We start from the raw sequence: 18,674 nt of genomic DNA, 5'->3' as shown, positions 1-18,674 counted from the left end.
AAAGACAGTATGATCGTTCAGACAAAATAGGTGACATGTAGTGTACCTGGAATCCGTTGAGAGCCACAAACAGTCTGAGAATGTCGTTGGTTCCCTCAAAGATCCTGAAGATTCTAAGATCCCTCATCACCCTCTCCACACCAGAGCCCTGCATACAGACCACAGGAAACAGCCATAAGATGTCAGTCTTCAAAGGCACCACTCCTAGTCACTCACAGTAAGCACACACACCCGGCATAAAACAATAGCGCCTCTCTGTAGTCATGTCTACACACCAACAATGTCCATTGTAGTGATCTAAATCTATTTCTATGTAAGACGCTGACATTAAACCAGGGATGAAAGTAAGCTGGAAATAAATAGTGCGGGTACGCCGTACCAGTCGAACAGGAGTCTATCGCAATTGTTAAAACAAAGATGCCAAGACCTGTAGGCTATTATTTATCATTACCCCATGTCAGTCGCATGAAACATGAGCGAATGGACTTGAAAACATGTAGAATATGCTCCAAAATGCAGTGTGGTTGGATGATAACAGTGACATTCTACAAAAGGCAGAGATGAGTGGCTGAGACCGAAACGCACAGACAGCAGATGACACATGAATTCAGGCTACAAGTGTAGGTAGGCCTAATAAATGACAAAAATCACTGAATTTCATTCATTCGATTTTTGGTGTGTTTTGTAACAGATGTCTTTTCCATTCATTAAATGGCAGGTGTACAGCGCACTGTATGGTTGCAGGAATTCTTTTAGAGTGGACGAATGCGCGCAGGTAGGCAAGCTTACAGGAGCCTACTGAATTGATTGTTCGACAGCTCAAAACAATGTTCTAATGTTGTATAGAGCTGGTCTTTTTAAACAATCCTTATTAAGAGCTGTCATTTTATTGTGATGAACTGCAGTTTTAAATCTGTTTCGTCCTCTTATGTGAGTGATCCCATAAAGTTTATGACACATTACAAAGGTCATGAAGGCTTTATCTGGATCGCAAACAATGACTCCTCTATTTGGTTAGACATTGAGACTTCTTTTTCTAAATACTCCTTACAGGATCTTTCATTTTTCAGAAGCTTCAAATCTGTAAAGGATCACTGCAATAACCCCGTTCCAATTAACACTCAATAAAATGCAAATGAATTACTTAAAAATCATACAAAGTGATTTTCTGGATTGTTGTTTTAGATTCCGTCTCTCACAGTTGAAGTGTGCCTATGATAAAAATTACAGACCTCTATTTGCTTTGTAAATAGGAAAACCTGCAAAATCGGCAGTGTATCAAATACTTGTTCTCCCCACTGTGTGTGTGTGTGTGTGTGTGTGTGTGTGTGTGTGTGTGTGTGTGTGTGTGTGTGTGTGTGTGTATGTATGTATGTATGTATGTATGTATGTGTATGTATATATATATATATATATATATATATATATATATATATAAATATCTCTATACATGTATGCAGGTGTGTGTAAGTGCTTACTGATTTTTTTTTGGCATCTCTTAAATTTGGGTGAAAATTGTGAAAGTACAATAAAAAAAAAATACTGCAATTTTTTTTTCAAATAATGCATTTAAAAAGATGTAACATATTTTCTTCCAGGTCCAAAGAGATCCAATGGAATGAATAGGGATTCTAGATGTAATTCTATTAGGCCCATCATTTTTTGGGGGGTGCATTCGCATACCGGGAACAAACGCTATTTTCACCCCTGTAAATCATACACTACATCTCTATGTACGACACACACACACACACAACCACTCCCAACAATCCCAGCAGCCAGTGACGCAGACTAACCTTCATGAAGCCCATTCCTCCCATGACCTGGATACACTCGTCAGTCACTTCCCAGGCAGCCTCCTACGAGAGAGAGACAAGGTTATTATAGATTTATATTCATTTTTATTACTATTAGCTAAGATTATTTCATTTTACAAAAACATTTCTATTTCATTTTTATATTATTTCGTTTTCAGTTTGAGTCTTAAGGACAGAAAATAGCCTATGCGTGGGAGGCTAGGAGTTATTCATGTGTGGTATAGTTTGTGTGTTTTTGGGGATGTCACTTCTTGCCACTGTGGGGCAGTAGTGCATAAGGTGATGTCACAAGTTAGGTTGGGTTTAAAGGTAGACCGAGTGAGATGACTTAGAATAGATGCACAAAGTAAACAGTAGTAGTGGGTCAATTCCCGCAACAACTAGGAGCGTTGGAGCGCGAGGCTAAACTTCTCTGCTGTTGCGGTCCCGTAGCGTACGAGTTGTAGCAGCGCCAAGTAGAGGCACGGGTCCGACAGATCCGATATCCGACCCCGAGCGGGTACGAGTCCTAAACTCTGACTTTTGTCTCGGATCTAGGTCAGTTTGATATAATTGCCATGAGTCTCAGGTATGTGCAATTCAAATGGATTTACCGACTGGACCCATGCTCAGTTAATTGAATGTATGCGAGTGGATGAGAACTGTGTTGTTATCGGTGTCAGCCAATTGCAACAATAAAACGTATAGCTTATGTCCAGCTGAAACTGGTTTTGGCTGCTCACGTCACATGTTCCTGCTGCTGAGGAGAGAGAGAGAGCGCGCAAGTGAAAGGAGCCTTGGCTACTGTTGATAGCAAAGATGGAGGCCTTTTTCATTTAAGTAAAATACAAGTTGGAGGAGGAAGATTATAGTGAAAAGAAGCCTACAAGGGGGATGTCCTTGGGGACAAGTTTTAGAGGACAAATGTAATAAGAATGTTGGCCCGGTCAAATAGACTGTGTGCTATTCAGGTTTGATGCAAATTTTCGAACTTATTTTCGTATTTATTATAATGTTTTATCATTACGCTATAATCATTACTATTATTATTTTAGATGTATTTAAGAATCGAAACCAATTCTTTATATATGCAAAAAGTGTTTTGTTTAATTTTGTTGATACATTTTAATTGGCTCAATTAAGTTCGAACTGTCATTTTAATTTTGTGCTATATTTAGTTAGATATGGGTTAAAAATATGGCTGTTGGAAAATAAGTGGCCTTAGCAATTGCTGACATTTGTTGAGTTCTGTTGAGGCAAATTAAGCTAATGTTGCGTTTTGCCATAATAGAATTACCGTAGCCCTATAGGCCTACTCTCACTCAAACCATGGAAAGGAAAAACCTAAGGCGAGACGCAAAACTTAATGACGCAATATAATAACCTGTTCGTATTTTCCTTATAAACATTTAATTGACTTGTAGACTTGATAGTACCCTAATAGAGTTCAGAAACTTTTGTGAAGGTTTGGTGGGGTACGTCTTATTAGGCAGGCTTACGAAGGCTGTGCGTGTAACGGATGTGAAATTGCTAGCTAGTTAGCGGGTGCGCGCTAGTAGCATTTCAATCAGTTACGTCACTTGCTCTGAGACTTAAGTAGTGTTGCCCCTTGCTTTGCAAGGGCCGCGGCCTTTGTGGAGCGATGGGTAACGACCGTGCTTCGTGGGCGACCGTTGTTGATGTGTGCAGAGGGTCCCTGGTTCGCGCCCGTGTCGGGGCGAGGGGACGGTTTAAAGTTATACTGTTACATTGATGCTGTTGACCCGGATCACTGGTTGCTGCGGAAAAAGGAGGAGGTTGAAAGGGGGGTGAGTGTAACGGATGTGAAATTGCTAGCTAGTTAGCGGGTGCGCGCTAGTAGCATTTCAATCAGTTACGTCACTTGCTCTGAGACTTAAGTAGTGTTGCCCCTTGCTTTGCAAGGGCCGCGGCCTTTGTGGAGCGATGGGTAACGACCGTGCTTCGTGGGCGACCGTTGTTGATGTGTGCAGAGGGTCCCTGGTTCGCGCCCGTGTCGGGGCGAGGGGACGGTTTAAAGTTATACTGTTACATTGATGCTGTTGACCCGGATCACTGGTTGCTGCGGAAAAAGGAGGAGGTTGAAAGGGGGGTGAGTGTAACGGATGTGAAATTGCTAGCTAGTTAGCGGGTGCGCGCTAGTAGCATTTCAATCAGTTACGTCACTTGCTCTGAGACTTAAGTAGTGTTGCCCCTTGCTTTGCAAGGGCCGCGGCTTTTGTGGAGCGATGGGTAACGACGCTTCGTGGGTGACTGTTGTTGATGTGTGCAGAGGGTCCCTGGTTCGCGCCCGTGTCGGGGCGAGGGGACGACGTAAAGTTATACTGTTACATGCGCAGCAGCGTTCCAATTAACTCCGACAGTGAGGAGGTGAGGAAGAATGTTTTGGGCCTAGCAGAGTAACTCCATTAATCTAACAATATAAATGCTCATCTTTATTAAATAAGCTGATTGAAAATGTACAAATTAGCCTCCTTCTGTACACCTATCTGTATAGCAGTAGTAGCCTATCTGACAAGTAGCAGAAAGGTTGCTGGATCAAATCAACGAGCTGACGAGGTAAACATTTGTCGTTCTTCCCCTGAGCAAGGCAGTTAAGCCACTGTTCCCCATTCAGTTGTACAACTGACTAGGTATCCCCCTTTCCCTATAAAGAAATGCATGTCGGTGTTGGGAACATGGCGCTGGTCTATCTAGGCCTAAACTTCTCTTCCTTTAGACTTGGATTGTAAATATTCATTTCATACAGTGGACGCCTAGACCTACAGGCATACAATGCCCTGTTGCATTCAGCGCTCAAATCTCAGACAGCTGAACCATTGTTTTAGGAAATTAAAAACCAATAAAACAATATGCTATAAATTTGAGGGTGCTACATATCAATTTTTATTTGTTAAAGAGAGTTAAGGACACGTAACTGTGGATCATTTGGCCAATATCGCTTGTTTATTGAGGAGGTTTCTTTCTCTCTTTCTACTCTCGAATCTGAACGGGTCTCTCAGATCCGAACCGGCACGGTCTGTTTGGGTCCGACTGTCCTTAGGTCCATTCAGAACGATTACGTTTAAAAATATATATATATATATTTATGCATATCTGGTCGGGTGGAAAAGCCAAGGATCCAGAACAGATCTAACTTTTTGGACACCTCTAGTGTGAAGCGCACCCGTCTTGAATCGTGCGCATCTCAATGGGCTTTTGTTAAGTCAAGCCTTTCAAATGGTTGCATTCTGGGCAGGAAACTGTTGTCTTACAGTCAGAAAACACACTAATCGTCTTATTTCAGTATTTACAGTCTATGCAGGATCTTCTGGATCAAATCAATACATTTTCTGACTGATTCAAATACATTGTGTGTCCTGAAGTTTCTGATGAAAATGCATTCATTTTGCAATGTATCTTATGGAATATTTACACAATTGAAGTAATTGTTGTGAAATTCTTAAAAGAAGATAAAACCAGACAGTGCTGTACTCACAGAGGCAAAGATTTTGCTGATGGCAGCTTCAATATGGTAATCTTTGGATCCACTGTCCATGTTCCCACTGATCATGTATGCCATGGACTGAAAGAAAGGGGAGGGGAGAAGAGGACATGAAAATCACAACAGGATACCAAAAGAAGCTCCCTGTCATCAAGGCAAAGGGCGGCTACTCTGAAGAATCTCAAATATAAAATACATTTGTTTAACACTTTTTTGGTTACTACATGATTCCATCTGTGTCATTTCATAGTTGTGATGTCTTCACTATTATTTTACAAGGTAGAAATTTGTAAAAAGAAAGAAAAACCATTGAATGAGTAGGTGTCCAAACTTTTGACTGGTACTGTGCCTATATGTACGGTCACAAGAATCAGGCCTCCTTATCGTTCTTAGAATTTCTAAGTAAACAGCTGGAGGCAGGGCTTTCTCCTATAGATTTACATTTTTATGGAATGGTTTGCCCATCTATGTGAGAGACACAGACTCGGTCTCAACCTTTAAGTCTTTCCTGAAGACTCATCTCTGTAGTAGGTCCTATAATTGAATGTAGTCTGACCTCTGACCCTATTACGTGGGCTGAGTCACTGGCTTGCTAGTGCTCTTCCATGCTGACCCTAGGAGGGGTGCATCACGTCTTGCCATGCTTTTTTCACTATACTCGACTTGAGTGGGTTGAGTCAGTGACGTGACCTTCCTGTCAGGATTTGCACCCCCTCGGGCTCCAGCCGTGGGGGAGATCTTCGTGGGCTATACTCAGCCTTGTCTCAGGGTTGTAAGTTGGTGGCCTGTTGATCTCCCTCTGGTGGTGTGGGGGCTGTGCGTTGGCAAAGTTGGTGAGGTTATATCCTGCCTGTTTGGCCTGTCCAGGGTATCGTCGGACGGGGCCAATGTCCCCCAACCCCACCTGTCTAAGTGCCCAGTAGTCTGCAATAGTCTGTGTGTGTGTGTGTGGGGGGGGGGGGGGGGGCTAGGCTCAGTCTGTCCTATCTGGTGTCCTGTGTGATCTTAGGTATGCTCACTAATTCTTCCATGTCTCTCTCGTCCTCTCCCAGCAGACCTGAGCCCTATGACCATGCCTCAGGACTACCTGGCATGATGACTCCTGACTGTCCCCATCCCACCTGACTATGCTGCTGATCCAGTTTTCAGCTGTTCTGCCTGCAGCTATCGAACCCTGACCTGTTCACCGGACATGCTACCTTATCCCGGACCTGCTGTTTCGACCCGCTCTCTCCCTCTCTATTGCACCTGCTGTCTCGACCTCTGAATGACCTGCTATAAAAAGCCAACTGATATTTACTCCTGAAGTGCTGATCTGTTGCACCCTCAATAACCACTGATTAGTATTTGACTCTGCTGGTGATCTATGAACGTTTGAACATCTTGAAGAACAATCTGGCCTTAATGGCCATGTACTTTTATCATCTCTACCGGGCACAGCCAGAAGATGACTGGCCACATCTCAGAGTCTGGTTCCTCTCTAGGTTTCTTCCTAGGTTCTGGCCTTTCTAGGGAGTTTTTCCTCGCCACCGTGCTTCTACACCTGCATTGCTTGCCGTTTGGGGTTTTAGGCTGGGGTTCTGTACAGCACTTTGTGACATCTGATGAGGTTCTTTATAAATACATTTGGTTGATTGATTGAGTAATGGATTATGATGTGCATTATGCGATTGCTTCCGTCTTTCTGCCAGTGGCTGTAAGCATACCATGCACAGGTGGCGCCTTAATTGGGGAGGATGGGCTCGTGGTAAAGGCTGGAGCGGAATAGGTGGAATGGTTTCAAATGCGTCAAACACATGGTTTCCGGGTATTTGATGCCATTCAACTTGGTCCGTTCCAGCCATTATTATGAGCTGTCCTCCCCTCAGCAGCCTCCACTGACACCATGTCAGCTGAAGTGTGGTGAGCATTCTGAACTAAAATGGCTGCCAGGGCATCACCCACAGGGTGCTACACATGGTGGCGGTTGAGCTGAGTTTCTCCTCATACTATGTAAAGAGTTTTGAGTGTGTGGAAAAGAAAGATATAAATTGATTATCAATCAATAGATACTCTGTGTACCTCAGTGACATATTGCAGCATAGCCATGCGTGCCAACTTCTCCTGAATAGCTCCATAGGTGTGGATCTTACTGCCAAACTGGACCCTGTTGGCTGCATGGTCCACCTGGGCAAGGAGACAGGACAGGAGTCAGTATGGGAGGTCAAGAAGTGCTAAAACAAACACAGTAACAGAGCTTCAATGAGACCCGACAGACTCAACTGAAGGGCAAACAGAGGTAACACTTTATTTGGATAGTCCCACACAGCGCTACTCACAGCCTGGGTGATGACTCCCTTCATGGTGCCGGAGAGGGCGGCGGCCATGCCGAAGCGGCCGTTGTTGAGGATGGCCATGGCCACCTTGAAGCCGCCACCTACCTCTCCCAGGACATTCTCAATGGGTACCGGGACATTCTCAAAGTACACCTCCGCCGTGTTGGATGCCTTAATGCCCATCTTCTTCTCAGGGGGACCGCTGGAGGAGGTAGAAGGTACAGAAATGTCGACGATACATGTAGTCCCATTGTGTCTTATCTACCTTAGATGAATGCATTGACAACATGTCACCTGGATAAGGGTGTTTGTTTAGGGCCTCCCGAGTGGAGCAGCAGTCTAAGGCACTGCATCGCAGTGGCGTCACTACAGACCCGGGATCGATCCCGGGCTGTGTCACAACCGGCCGTGACCTGGAGTCTCATAGGGCAGCGCATAATTGACCCAGCATCTTTCGGGTTAGGGGAAGGTTTGGCCGGAGTGGCTTCACTTGGCTCATTGTGCTCTTGCGACTCCTTGAGGCGGGTGTTTCCTCTGACACATTGGTGCACCTGGCTTCCAGGTTAAGCGGATGGGAGTTAAAATACCCGCCAAACCGCGCTCCTTTTCGGAGGGCGCATGACTCGACCTTCGCCTCTCCCGAGCCCGTTGGGGAGTTGCAGCGATGAGACAAGGTCGTAATTGAAAAATGGGGGGGGGGGGTGTATACGAAAAGAGTGGTTGCTTAAAGCCCGAAATTAAAATGTTTTTGTTTTGTCTTTGTCTGCAACTTCTTTAAAATTTGGATGTGCATCTTCAGGACAGAAACTTCTTAAAATATTCACTAAAAACAAGACTATGGAGAGACAGAAAAGTAATATAGAGACTGGGATAGTCATTAAATCAACAATCATGTGAAGCTTCTAACAAGAAACATACAATACATACTCTTACTTAAATTCCCCCATTTCAGACCTCCCTCTTCCAATCCCTCCATCCTTCCATATCTGTATCCATCTCCCAGCCGCTCTCCATCCTTTCGCCCATCACTCACTGTGTCACTCCTCCGAAGCTCCTCTCCACGATAAAGGCTGTGATTTTGTCTTTCATTTGTCCCGTCTTCTCATCCATCATGGGCATCTTGGCAAACACTGTGAAGATCTCAGCCAGACCACCATTACTGACAACACAGAGTCAGGATAAGTCAAAGAAAACAATAGCAATGCTGTATACAACCACAACTTTACATTAGGAACTTTGTGCATGACAAGTAATTTCTCCAACAATTGTTACAGATTATTTCACTTAATCACATTCCAGTGGGTCAGAAGTTACATAGATTAAGTTGACTGTGCTTTTAAACAGCTTCTAAAATTCCAGAAAATGATGTCATGGCTTTAGAAGCTTCTGAAAGGCTAATTGACATCATTTGAGTCAATTGGAGGTGTACCTGTGGATGCATTTCAAGGCCTACCTTCAAACTCAGTGCCTCTTTGCTTGACATCATGGGAAAAATCAAAAGAAACAAGCCAAGACATCAGAAAATAAATTGTAGACCACAAGTCTGGTTCATTCTTGGGAGCAATTTCCAAACACCTGAAGGTACCATGTTCATCTGTACAAACAATAGTACGCAAGTATAAACACCATGTGACCACGCAGCCGTCATACCGCTCAGGAAGGAGACGCGTTCTGTGTCCTAGAGATTAACTTATTTTGGTGAAAAATGTGCAAATCAATCCCAGAACAACAGCAAAGGACCTTGTGAAGATGGAGGAAACGGGTTCAAAAGTATCTATATCCACAGTAAAACGAGTCCTGTATTGACATGACCTGAAAGGCCGCTCAGCAAGGAAGAAGCCACTGCTTCAAAACCGCCATAAAAAAAGCAGTTTGCAACTGCACATGGGGACAAAGATCATACTTTTTGGAGAAATGTCCTCTGGTCTGATGAAACAAAAATAGAACTGTTTGACCATAATGACCATCGTTATGTTGAAAATTATGTGGATATATTGAAGCAACATCTCAAGACATCAGTCAGGAAGTTAAAGCTTGGTTGCAAATGGGTCTTCCAAATGAACAATGACCCCAAGCATACTTCCAAAGTTGTGGCAAAATGGCTTAAAGACAACAAAGTCAAGGTATTGGAGTGGCCATCACAAAGCCCTGACCTCAATCCTATAGATAATTTGTGGGCAGAACTGAAAAAGTGTGTGCGAGCAAGGAGGCCTACATACCTGACTCAGTTACACCAGCTCTGTCAGGAGGAATGGGCCAAAATTCACCCAACTTATTGTGGGAAGCTTGTGGAAGGCTACCCGAAACGTTTGACCCAAGTTAAACAATTTAAAGGCAATGCTACCAAATACTAATTGAGTGCATGTAAACTTCTGACCCACTGGGAAAGTGATCAAGAAATACAAGCTGAAATAAATAATTCTCTCTACTATTATTCTGACAGAAGACAGGGAATTTTTACTAGGATTAAATGTCAGTAATTGTGAAAAACTGAGTTGAAATGTATTTGGCTAAGGTGTATGTAAACTTCAGACTTCCAATGTAGCTATGAATGTGTACAAGACATAAACTACACTAAACCGTGTGTTTGCCATACTAAATAATAGCACGATGTCGGTGGTCCAGCAGTACCTGATCCAGATCTTGCCTCCATTGAGGATGTAGTGTTTTCCACAGGGAGAGAGGGTAGCGAGGGTCTTTATGGACGCAGCGTCAGAGCCACTGGCTGGTTCAGTCAGACAGAAAGCAGCCAGGGTCTCACCTAGATAAAAGAGGAAGGAGAAATAAGGACAACAGATTTTAAATGCCTTATACGTGGAATTATACAGTCTAGGTATAATAATACATAGGCGGAACCAAATAAAATGACTAAGAGAGAGTAACGACAAAGCCTCTATTTTTATTTGACCTTTATTTAACTAGGCAAGTCAGTTAAGAACAAATTCTTATTTTCAACAACGGTCTACTGGGGAACAGTGGGTTAACTGCCTTGTTCAAGGGCAGAACGACAGAGTTGTACCTTGTCAGCTCGGGGATTCGACCAACGCTCTAACCACTAGGCTACCTGCCGCCTCTCTCTCACCTGTGGCCAGCTTGGGCAGGTATTTCTCCTTCTGGGCGGGACTACCAACCAGCAGGATGCCCTTGAATCCGATGGACTGGTGGGCACCCAGAGTGATGCCAACCCCCAGGTCGTGCTGGCCCACAACCTCCACCAGCCTGGCATACTGTTCAATATAAAGGACGTTAAAACATGAGTGTCCTTCACTTACACAGTACACTCTACCAGTCTGGTGTAGTATTGTCAGAGGACACAAAAGTTTAAAAAAAGTCTTAAAAGTTATTCTGCAGCCATCCTTATCAAGAGCAACATACGTAGCTCAGTTTCGTGCTGACTTGTTTCGACATAGGGATGGATTTTCTACTACCGGCACATCATTCTTTATCCGGTGGACATGGCTTGAACCTTATGGTAGCATCCTTCACAAACAGCAGTGTCACCACCAACACCTCACAGCGCCTCCAGAAAGCATTCAGACCCATTGACATTTTCCAAATTTTATTCTAAAATATATCAACTTCCCCCTCAGCAATCTACACACAATACTCAATAATGACAAAGCAAAAACAGGTTTTTAGAAATGTGTACAAATGTATTAAAAATAAAAAAAAGTAAATATCACATTTACATAAGTATTCAGACCCTTCACTCAGTACTTTGTTGAAGCACCTTTGGCAGCGATTACAGCCTTGAGTCTTCTTGGGTATGACACTAAAAGCTTGGCACACCTGTATTTAGGGAGTTTCTCCCATTCTGCTCTGCCGATCCTCTCAAGCTCGGTCAGGTTGGATGGGGAGCATTGCTGCACAGCTATTTTCAGGTTCAAGTCCGGGCTCTGGCTAGGCCACTCAAGGACATTCAGAGACTCGTCCTGAAGCCACTCCTGCATTGTCTTGGCTGTGTGCTTAAGGTTGTTGTCCTGTTGGAAGGTAAAACTTTGCCCCAGTCTGAGGTCCTGAGTGCTCTGGAGCAGGTTTTCATAAACCATATTTTTCAGCGGCAGGGACTAGGAGACTAGTCAGGATCGAGGGAAAGATGAAAAAACTAAGTACAGAGAGATGTACTTAGTACTAAGTATTCTGTACTTAGTTTTTTCATCTTTCCCTCGATCCTGACTAGTCTGCTAGTCCCTGCCGCTGAAAAATATGCCCACAGCAAGATGCTGCCACCACCGTGCTTCACCTTAGGGATGGTGCCAGGTTTCCTCCAGATGTGACGCTTGACATTCAGGTCAGAAAGTGCTCAATCTTGGTTTCATCAGACCAGTTAATCTTGTTTCTCATGGTCTGAGAGTCTTCAGGTGCCTTTGGACAAACTCCAATCGGGCTGTCGTGTGCCTTTTACTGAGGGGGGGCTTCCGTCTGGCCACTGTACCATAAAGGCACCTGAGAGTAGTGCAGAGATGGTTGTCCTTCTGGAAGGTTCTCAGAGGAACTCCAGAGCTCTGTCAGAGTGACCATCGAGTTCGTGGTCACCTCCCTGACCAAGGTCCTTCTCTCCCTCAGTTTGGCCTGGCGGCCAGCTCTATGAAGAATCTTGGTGATTCCAAACCTCTTCCATTTAAGAATGATGGAGGCCACTGTGTTCTTGGGGACCTTCAAAGCTGCAGATATATTTTGGTACCCTTCCCCAGATGTGTGCATCGAGACAATCCTGTCTCGGAGCTCTACGGACAATTCCTTCGACCTCATGGCTTGGTTTTTGTTCTGACATGCACTGTCAACTGTGGGACCTTATATAGACAGGTGTGTGCCTTTCCAAATCATGCCTTTCCAAATCATGTCCAATCAAAGGTATTTGTTTTTTATTTTTAATAAGTTAGCAAAAATTTCTAAAACCCTGTTTTCGATTTGTCATTATGGGGTATTGTGTGTAGATTGCTGACGATTAAACTATTTATTTAATCCCTTTTAGAATAAGGCTGTAACATAACAAAATGTGGGGGAAAAATCAAGGGGTCTGAATACTTTCCAAAGGCACTGTATATGCATCCTTGCACACGTGTGCTGGTGTTTCTGCTAACCTGTGTATTATGTGTTGGAATAGTGTGTTCTTACTGTATAGAGGTAAAAGGGTATCCCTGCTTACCTGCGTACTGGTTGGGGTATAGCTCTTAAGGTGTGTGTGTGTGTGTCTGTCTGTGTCCCTGTGTGTTGTTACCCCCACGCCCCCCCAGGTCAGTGTGTGTGTGTTCTAACTATACTTGTTGAACCAGAACTCCCCACAACAATATTAAACAAACAAACATTTGACCAAATAGGGACATTTTGTTCTCCCCACAAGGTCAAATGCTATTTCAATGGGTTTTAGTGTTAGAAACTAGGGTACAGGTTAGGGAAAATATACTTTTTTTGAATTGTGTGTCTCCACAAGGTTAGTTGTACAAGACTGTGTGTGTATAGAGATAAAAGTGTATGTTCTCACCTGTGTGTTGGTGAGCCCCACGCCCCCCAGGTCCTGGGGGACCTGTAAGCCAAAGGCCCCCATCTCTTTCAGGCTTTCCATGGTGCTGTCCTCCACCTTCTCCAGGGAGTCATTCTTTGCTGGGTCATTCACCTCCTACAGCACACCATATATACAGTTGAAGTCGGAAGATTACATACGCTTAGGATGGAGTCATTAAAACTCATTTTTGAACTTGTCCAATAAGAAACGCTTGTTTTTGTTTTCCGCTGAGAAATCTAATGGCAGTAAAGAAATGTAGCTTGAATAACTTAAGAGGAAATATGTGTTGTGGTTTACTATTTGCAAAATAAAAATTTGGTCACAAAAAAAAAGGTGAATTGAAACTCACTTCAAAGAATTTGGAAACGGGTGGGACTAACTCCTGGAGGAACTGGGTCTGCTCCTCGTTCATCACTGGGAAACAGCAAAAAGACCTCAACTGTTAGTTGTTCCAACAGGTCTCCTTTACATAACAGCTAAGTGGCTGCATAACAATACATGGATGCCTTGACAGCTAAACATGACTAGTCCATTCACCTGAGGGGAAGGGAAAGACCTGTGAGGGGTTGATCTGGCCCTTGAACATGTTGACGGCGAAAGACTGGGACTCCTACAAGAGATACATGGAGTCATGTTGATACTGTCACACAAAAAAAAGCAGGAAATGCATACTGTACTTTCTAACGCATTTCAGAGGGATCTAAGCGCAGCTCAGTCATAATTGTTGATCTTGAACTTTGAAAACATGGAGACCCAAACGGTAGCCACATCCAGTATGGACAACTTCAGTAAAGCAGTACTTTATAGGGAGGAAGGTTGATTTAAAACATACAAGGGTGAATATGAGTGTTGTTATGACAAAAATAAGTCTTCCACTCATACCACGCTCTGTGCCTTCTTGGCAGTGGCTGCCTTGGTTGCTGTGGTGGTGCCAACAGCCTGCTTGTCCAGCACTGCCTGTAGAGGGACAAACACAACCAAGCAATGTCATACAGAGAGAAGAGATTACAACCATAAAAATATAATCTCATTCTAGTTCTATGGTTACAATATGTTAGAGAGATAGGGACTGAAAGAACTGAATTTCCGATGGATTATTGATAGGGGGGATCAGGATAATTGAATGGAGTGGTACAGTACTTTAGACAGGGGAAACAGGCAACAATAGCGAAGGGGTTTGTCAAAGATAGAGTAGAAGACCCTGATCCTTCCTATACACAAGGATTAAATATGAAAGAGAAACAGTAATATATTACTCTTAAGAATCTGAGTGTTCATTTAAAAACAAGGCAACATTAAACATGTCCCACACAAATGATGCCCGCGCCGCATCTCGGGCCAATTAGTGACAACAATTTAAGCTCATAATGGGACAACATGCTTGATATAAGTTCTGAATTTCAGTTGATTATTATAGTGCCACCCTTGGGCCTATCAGTGTAATTTTGTAAATTACGGATATCTATGGAAAGACGCATCATTCACCCAAGTTTTCAAAATCAGGCCAGTGGTGTCTGGGATATCGAGTGGGTTAGCAAGACTCATATCCCTGAACGTGTGCCAAATTTATGCACCGAGTCAAACAAATCAAGAGCTATAAACATGTGTTAATTATAGCGCCACCGTGTGGTTGATATGAAGGTTCTTGCATATGTTAAGTGTTGACAGTGTTTGCAACATGTGTACCAAATTGTGTGACAAAACAAATATCCTTGACTGATATATATATTTTAAGACCACGCCCCTGTGAATGTTTATTGGTCAATACTAGTCTAGAAAATATTGCGTTGAGAGACAGTTGTCCATAGATTCCACATATCAAGTTTCGTACAGATCGGTCATTCGGTGCCAGAAGAGTAGCGTTTGAAATGTTTTTCACTAAATTGTTAATGGCAGAAAATCCATCATGGCGGACCGTATGGGTCCATGAGGCAAATTTGTTCCTTGTGAGGAGAGGGACCTATTGTCGCATTCAAGACAACTGGGAACTCTGGAGAAAAACAAGCCCCTAATGGGATTTTTTTTTGGAACGGTCATCCAACTTAAAATTCCAAGTCGGGAAACTTGGGCATCTTTCTAGAGCTCCCACTTTCCGACCTGGAGATCATTGACCTCTTTTTTTCCTGTTCCCAGTTCAAGTGAAAGCACCATATGTACCGAATTTCATGACTTTAGATCAAACGGGGTGAGACATGACCTTTTCATGTATGTATTGTCAATCACTTGTTATAGCGCCACCATCTGGTCTACCAGTGATATTTTGTAAGTGCCGGATGTCTATGGCAACAATAGCCCATCACTTGTGAATGATGCCCAGCTTAAGGCAAAAAACTGCCAAATGCCTTTTTTTTGCAACTTTTTCAAATCATAGTCGCACACCTCATGTTTTATAACATCCTATATGTTTTAATAAGGTTTGTATCACAACTAAAGTGGCCAAATAACTTGTTAAAATTAACCACATTAATCCGCTTTACAATGTGTGTGTAGAGTCTAACTGGCATACCTACACAGAGCGTGAGTTTCAAGTTTGGGGAAGATAATTTTCACCATAAGAATGCACCTTTATAATAAAAGCATTACATGCATAATCGCATTTGGGTCACTTTTGATAAATGGTGTTTTCAAGTTAATGGGACATTCACGCTTCTAGCCTACAGCGGTGTGCGCACTGCTGCGCTTATAATGTGTAGAAATAGCCTAATAGTTTCTCAACATTTTAAGCTAAACGTTCTGATCGGTTGTGTGAGCCACATTACGTAAAATAGTTTTGATGTTAGTGGTTATATTAATTTGGGATCTATCGCATCCCACAACTGTCCCAGACTATGTCTGGGAAATTATTTATTGCACAGAATAGGTCAACTTTTGTACTATGGGGGCCTATCAGGTTGACATAGGCTTGTGCTTTTGCTGTTCGTTAGGCCTACTCATCTTGTTGGCTGACGACAAGTAAATGTGGACAGTTCTTCCAATATGCACCTTGGAATGGGATAAGGACGTGTGCAGTTGCGACCCCGATATGTCAGTCTTCACACTTTCTCACTAGCCTGTGAGAAAGACCCAATCGTGTGACAGAGAACCATGTGAATGAGAGGTGCTTTGGCGCGCAGCCAGGAGAAGGAAATTATTATTATTTCAGCCCAAGGGCACAACGGCCACCGACCGCAAAAGGCATGGATTTTTTCTAGGGGGCATTACAGCCACACATATAGGGGACGCAGCTGGGAAATTTGAGGCATTATCAAGTGCTTGTCAAATTGTGAATGAGGGACTGATGAAAAGTGTACAGCCTGCGCAAAAAAAAACTAAGCAGAGCTCATGCCTTTCATGTGACTTTTTTCAAATCCTCATTAGTCACATCATGCAGCCTTACAATGCATTAAAAATCAAAAGCATATAGCCCAACATATGCATGACAACTAAAGTTACATAACTCTAAATTAAGCATATTGGAGTACCTGTTTCTTTGTTAACACTCACAGAATAGCCACATGTGCACACTCCCTCAAATGATTTGGAGAAAATATCCTTTATGATAGCCACATTAGCAGCTAATTAGCGTTTCATTTTTGGGAGGTAAATACAGGCAAATATATTGATTAAAGTCACCTTGTCTGAGAGAGATTTACATGGTTATCAAAACTTCATGCCAGGGTAAGCTTACACCCAACAGCCCTTATTTTAAGTGTTTCTACAATCCCCTATGGGAAAAATGTATGGTGGAAAAACAATTGGAACCATTTCCCTGTTTGACCACTAGGTTTTATGGGTATTATGACACATGTGGTACTCTATTGACATGGTCATTGGTCAGACACATGCACTGTGTGACCTGGCTGTCCCCTGTCTATCATTGAATGGAAATAGAACTCAGCACCACCTATAACCTACATTGGAGTCACGTGAGTCCACGGTGAACTTTCCCCCACTTCTCGATGCTATTACATATCCTAATGGATATGGTAGGTCCATATAGGTTACCTCCACTGGAAGCAATGTCATCCTTTTATCAGTTACACTTTATCTCATTTGGATAACATTTTATTAATACAACATTATGACGCAGAATCGTTTGTTTGGACACCTGAACACATAACCTATGAGCTGTCAAGATGGCAACAAACGCTCCTGTTTAGAATAATCACTTCTACAATGTTTGATCATTGATACAATTTTTCCAATTTTACCAGGAAAAAGAGTACGTGGCTGTGAGTGTTCTGTTTTATGACAGCGCCCTGTCCATACATAGCCTACCTCCGCGGCCTGAGAAGAAGCATAGAGGCGGGCATTCTGCGTGGCTGCTGCTCCGATCTGCTTCTGAATCCTACACGAATATAAATACGAATTGAAAATTATTGAACGTATATAAATACATATTTTTAAAGCTGTTTTGTCAGTGAGAACGTATTTACTTACCCGGAAAAGGCAGGGGAGATACGAAGTGCTGTGCACAAAGCAGGAGTCAAGCTCACTTTGCCCAAAAGCATATTGAACGACCGCCTTAACTATCTTCAGAATTAAATGAAATTAAGGTTAAAGAGATCTGTTTGATCTTGTGTCCCGAATAAGCGCTCCAAATGGACGACTTTGTCCTTCTGAGTCAAAACCGGTGACTTATTAAAGTAGGCTACTGCCGTTGTGTAACGTAGAAAAAAATCCACTGAAGAAAATGGCGAGAGCATAGAAAGAAGGATTCTAGACACACCAGCTGCCTGTCTGACCGGGTCTAGACGGCTCATACGGAAGACTTGTCTAGCTTCTTGGAATCTATGCACAGGAAATACGGAAATGTAGGCTGCATAGAGTGACAAGGTGGAGGAGGAGCTCCGTAGACCCTTCGTGTCCAGAGGTAATTTAGCAATTCATTGTAGCTCTGTAGTCTATTTTATCTACTTTTCTCGAGCCAGTTAGCTTGTTCCATTCCCGAATTAGTCATTATACTCATATATTCCGATTTAAATCAACAAAAGCGATAGTTTAAAAAAGGTTAAGGGGCATAGGCTGTGTTGGCAAAATCACTACATATCCCATCCAGTTGTCATAGTTCCAAGACCAGTCAGAAACGTCCAGCTACGCAAATGACTCCTGTGGATCTCAAAACTGCATTTGCATCCAGATTAACGCCTTGATCACACCGACAGTATTTTGCGCAATATGGTACACAGCATCATCTGGATATGTGTGCAACAAAAGTTCATAATTCACCTTCTGCTATCATTTCTGTCACGCCTTGATCACACCGATAGTACGTTTGCGCAAAATAGAACGCGTCACCATCTGAATATGTGTGCAACAAAAGTTCAACATTCACCTTCTGCCTACAATTTCACTCAAGCCGCAGCATACAGTTTGACGCATACGTTCGATAAATCCAACACATTCACCACACAGAACACACTGTAACTTCCTCTGCAAAGCAATGCTGCAAGGCTAATGCCGCATCCCATTGGAAAGGAATGTACTTCTGATGTACCAACATACTGTTGGCGTGATCAAGGTGTAAGCAGCAATATAATCCTTGTTTTACCACATGACAGATAGACTGAACCAGT

General features: G+C 43.0%; 1 protein-coding gene across 1 annotated transcript in view; it reads right to left on the bottom strand.

The window, feature by feature from the left end:
• Positions 1 to 18,474, bottom strand: part of acadvl (acyl-CoA dehydrogenase very long chain) — a 31,831-nt gene extending 13,357 nt beyond the window's left edge. The window contains exons 1-14 of the mRNA XM_055942992.1: positions 17,539 to 18,474; positions 17,377 to 17,446; positions 14,002 to 14,076; positions 13,657 to 13,729; positions 13,469 to 13,533; positions 13,099 to 13,233; positions 10,696 to 10,840; positions 10,245 to 10,374; positions 8,647 to 8,772; positions 7,617 to 7,815; positions 7,360 to 7,464; positions 5,293 to 5,379; positions 1,797 to 1,859; positions 47 to 148 (exon numbers count right to left, since the gene is read on the bottom strand). Of these exons, the coding sequence (XP_055798967.1) occupies positions 47 to 148; positions 1,797 to 1,859; positions 5,293 to 5,379; positions 7,360 to 7,464; positions 7,617 to 7,815; positions 8,647 to 8,772; positions 10,245 to 10,374; positions 10,696 to 10,840; positions 13,099 to 13,233; positions 13,469 to 13,533; positions 13,657 to 13,729; positions 14,002 to 14,076; positions 17,377 to 17,446; positions 17,539 to 17,609 (1,446 nt within the window). The 5' untranslated portion in view covers positions 17,610 to 18,474. The remainder of the gene's footprint in view (positions 1 to 46; positions 149 to 1,796; positions 1,860 to 5,292; positions 5,380 to 7,359; positions 7,465 to 7,616; positions 7,816 to 8,646; positions 8,773 to 10,244; positions 10,375 to 10,695; positions 10,841 to 13,098; positions 13,234 to 13,468; positions 13,534 to 13,656; positions 13,730 to 14,001; positions 14,077 to 17,376; positions 17,447 to 17,538) is intronic.
• Between the last annotated feature and the right edge of the window lie 200 nt (positions 18,475 to 18,674).

Source organism: Salvelinus fontinalis, chromosome 13 (genome assembly GCF_029448725.1).
Source record: "Salvelinus fontinalis isolate EN_2023a chromosome 13, ASM2944872v1, whole genome shotgun sequence".
Lineage (NCBI taxonomy): Eukaryota > Metazoa > Chordata > Actinopteri > Salmoniformes > Salmonidae > Salvelinus > Salvelinus fontinalis.
The sequence above is the reverse complement of the archived record's forward strand: the minus strand, read 5'-3'. Positions and strand labels throughout refer to the sequence as shown.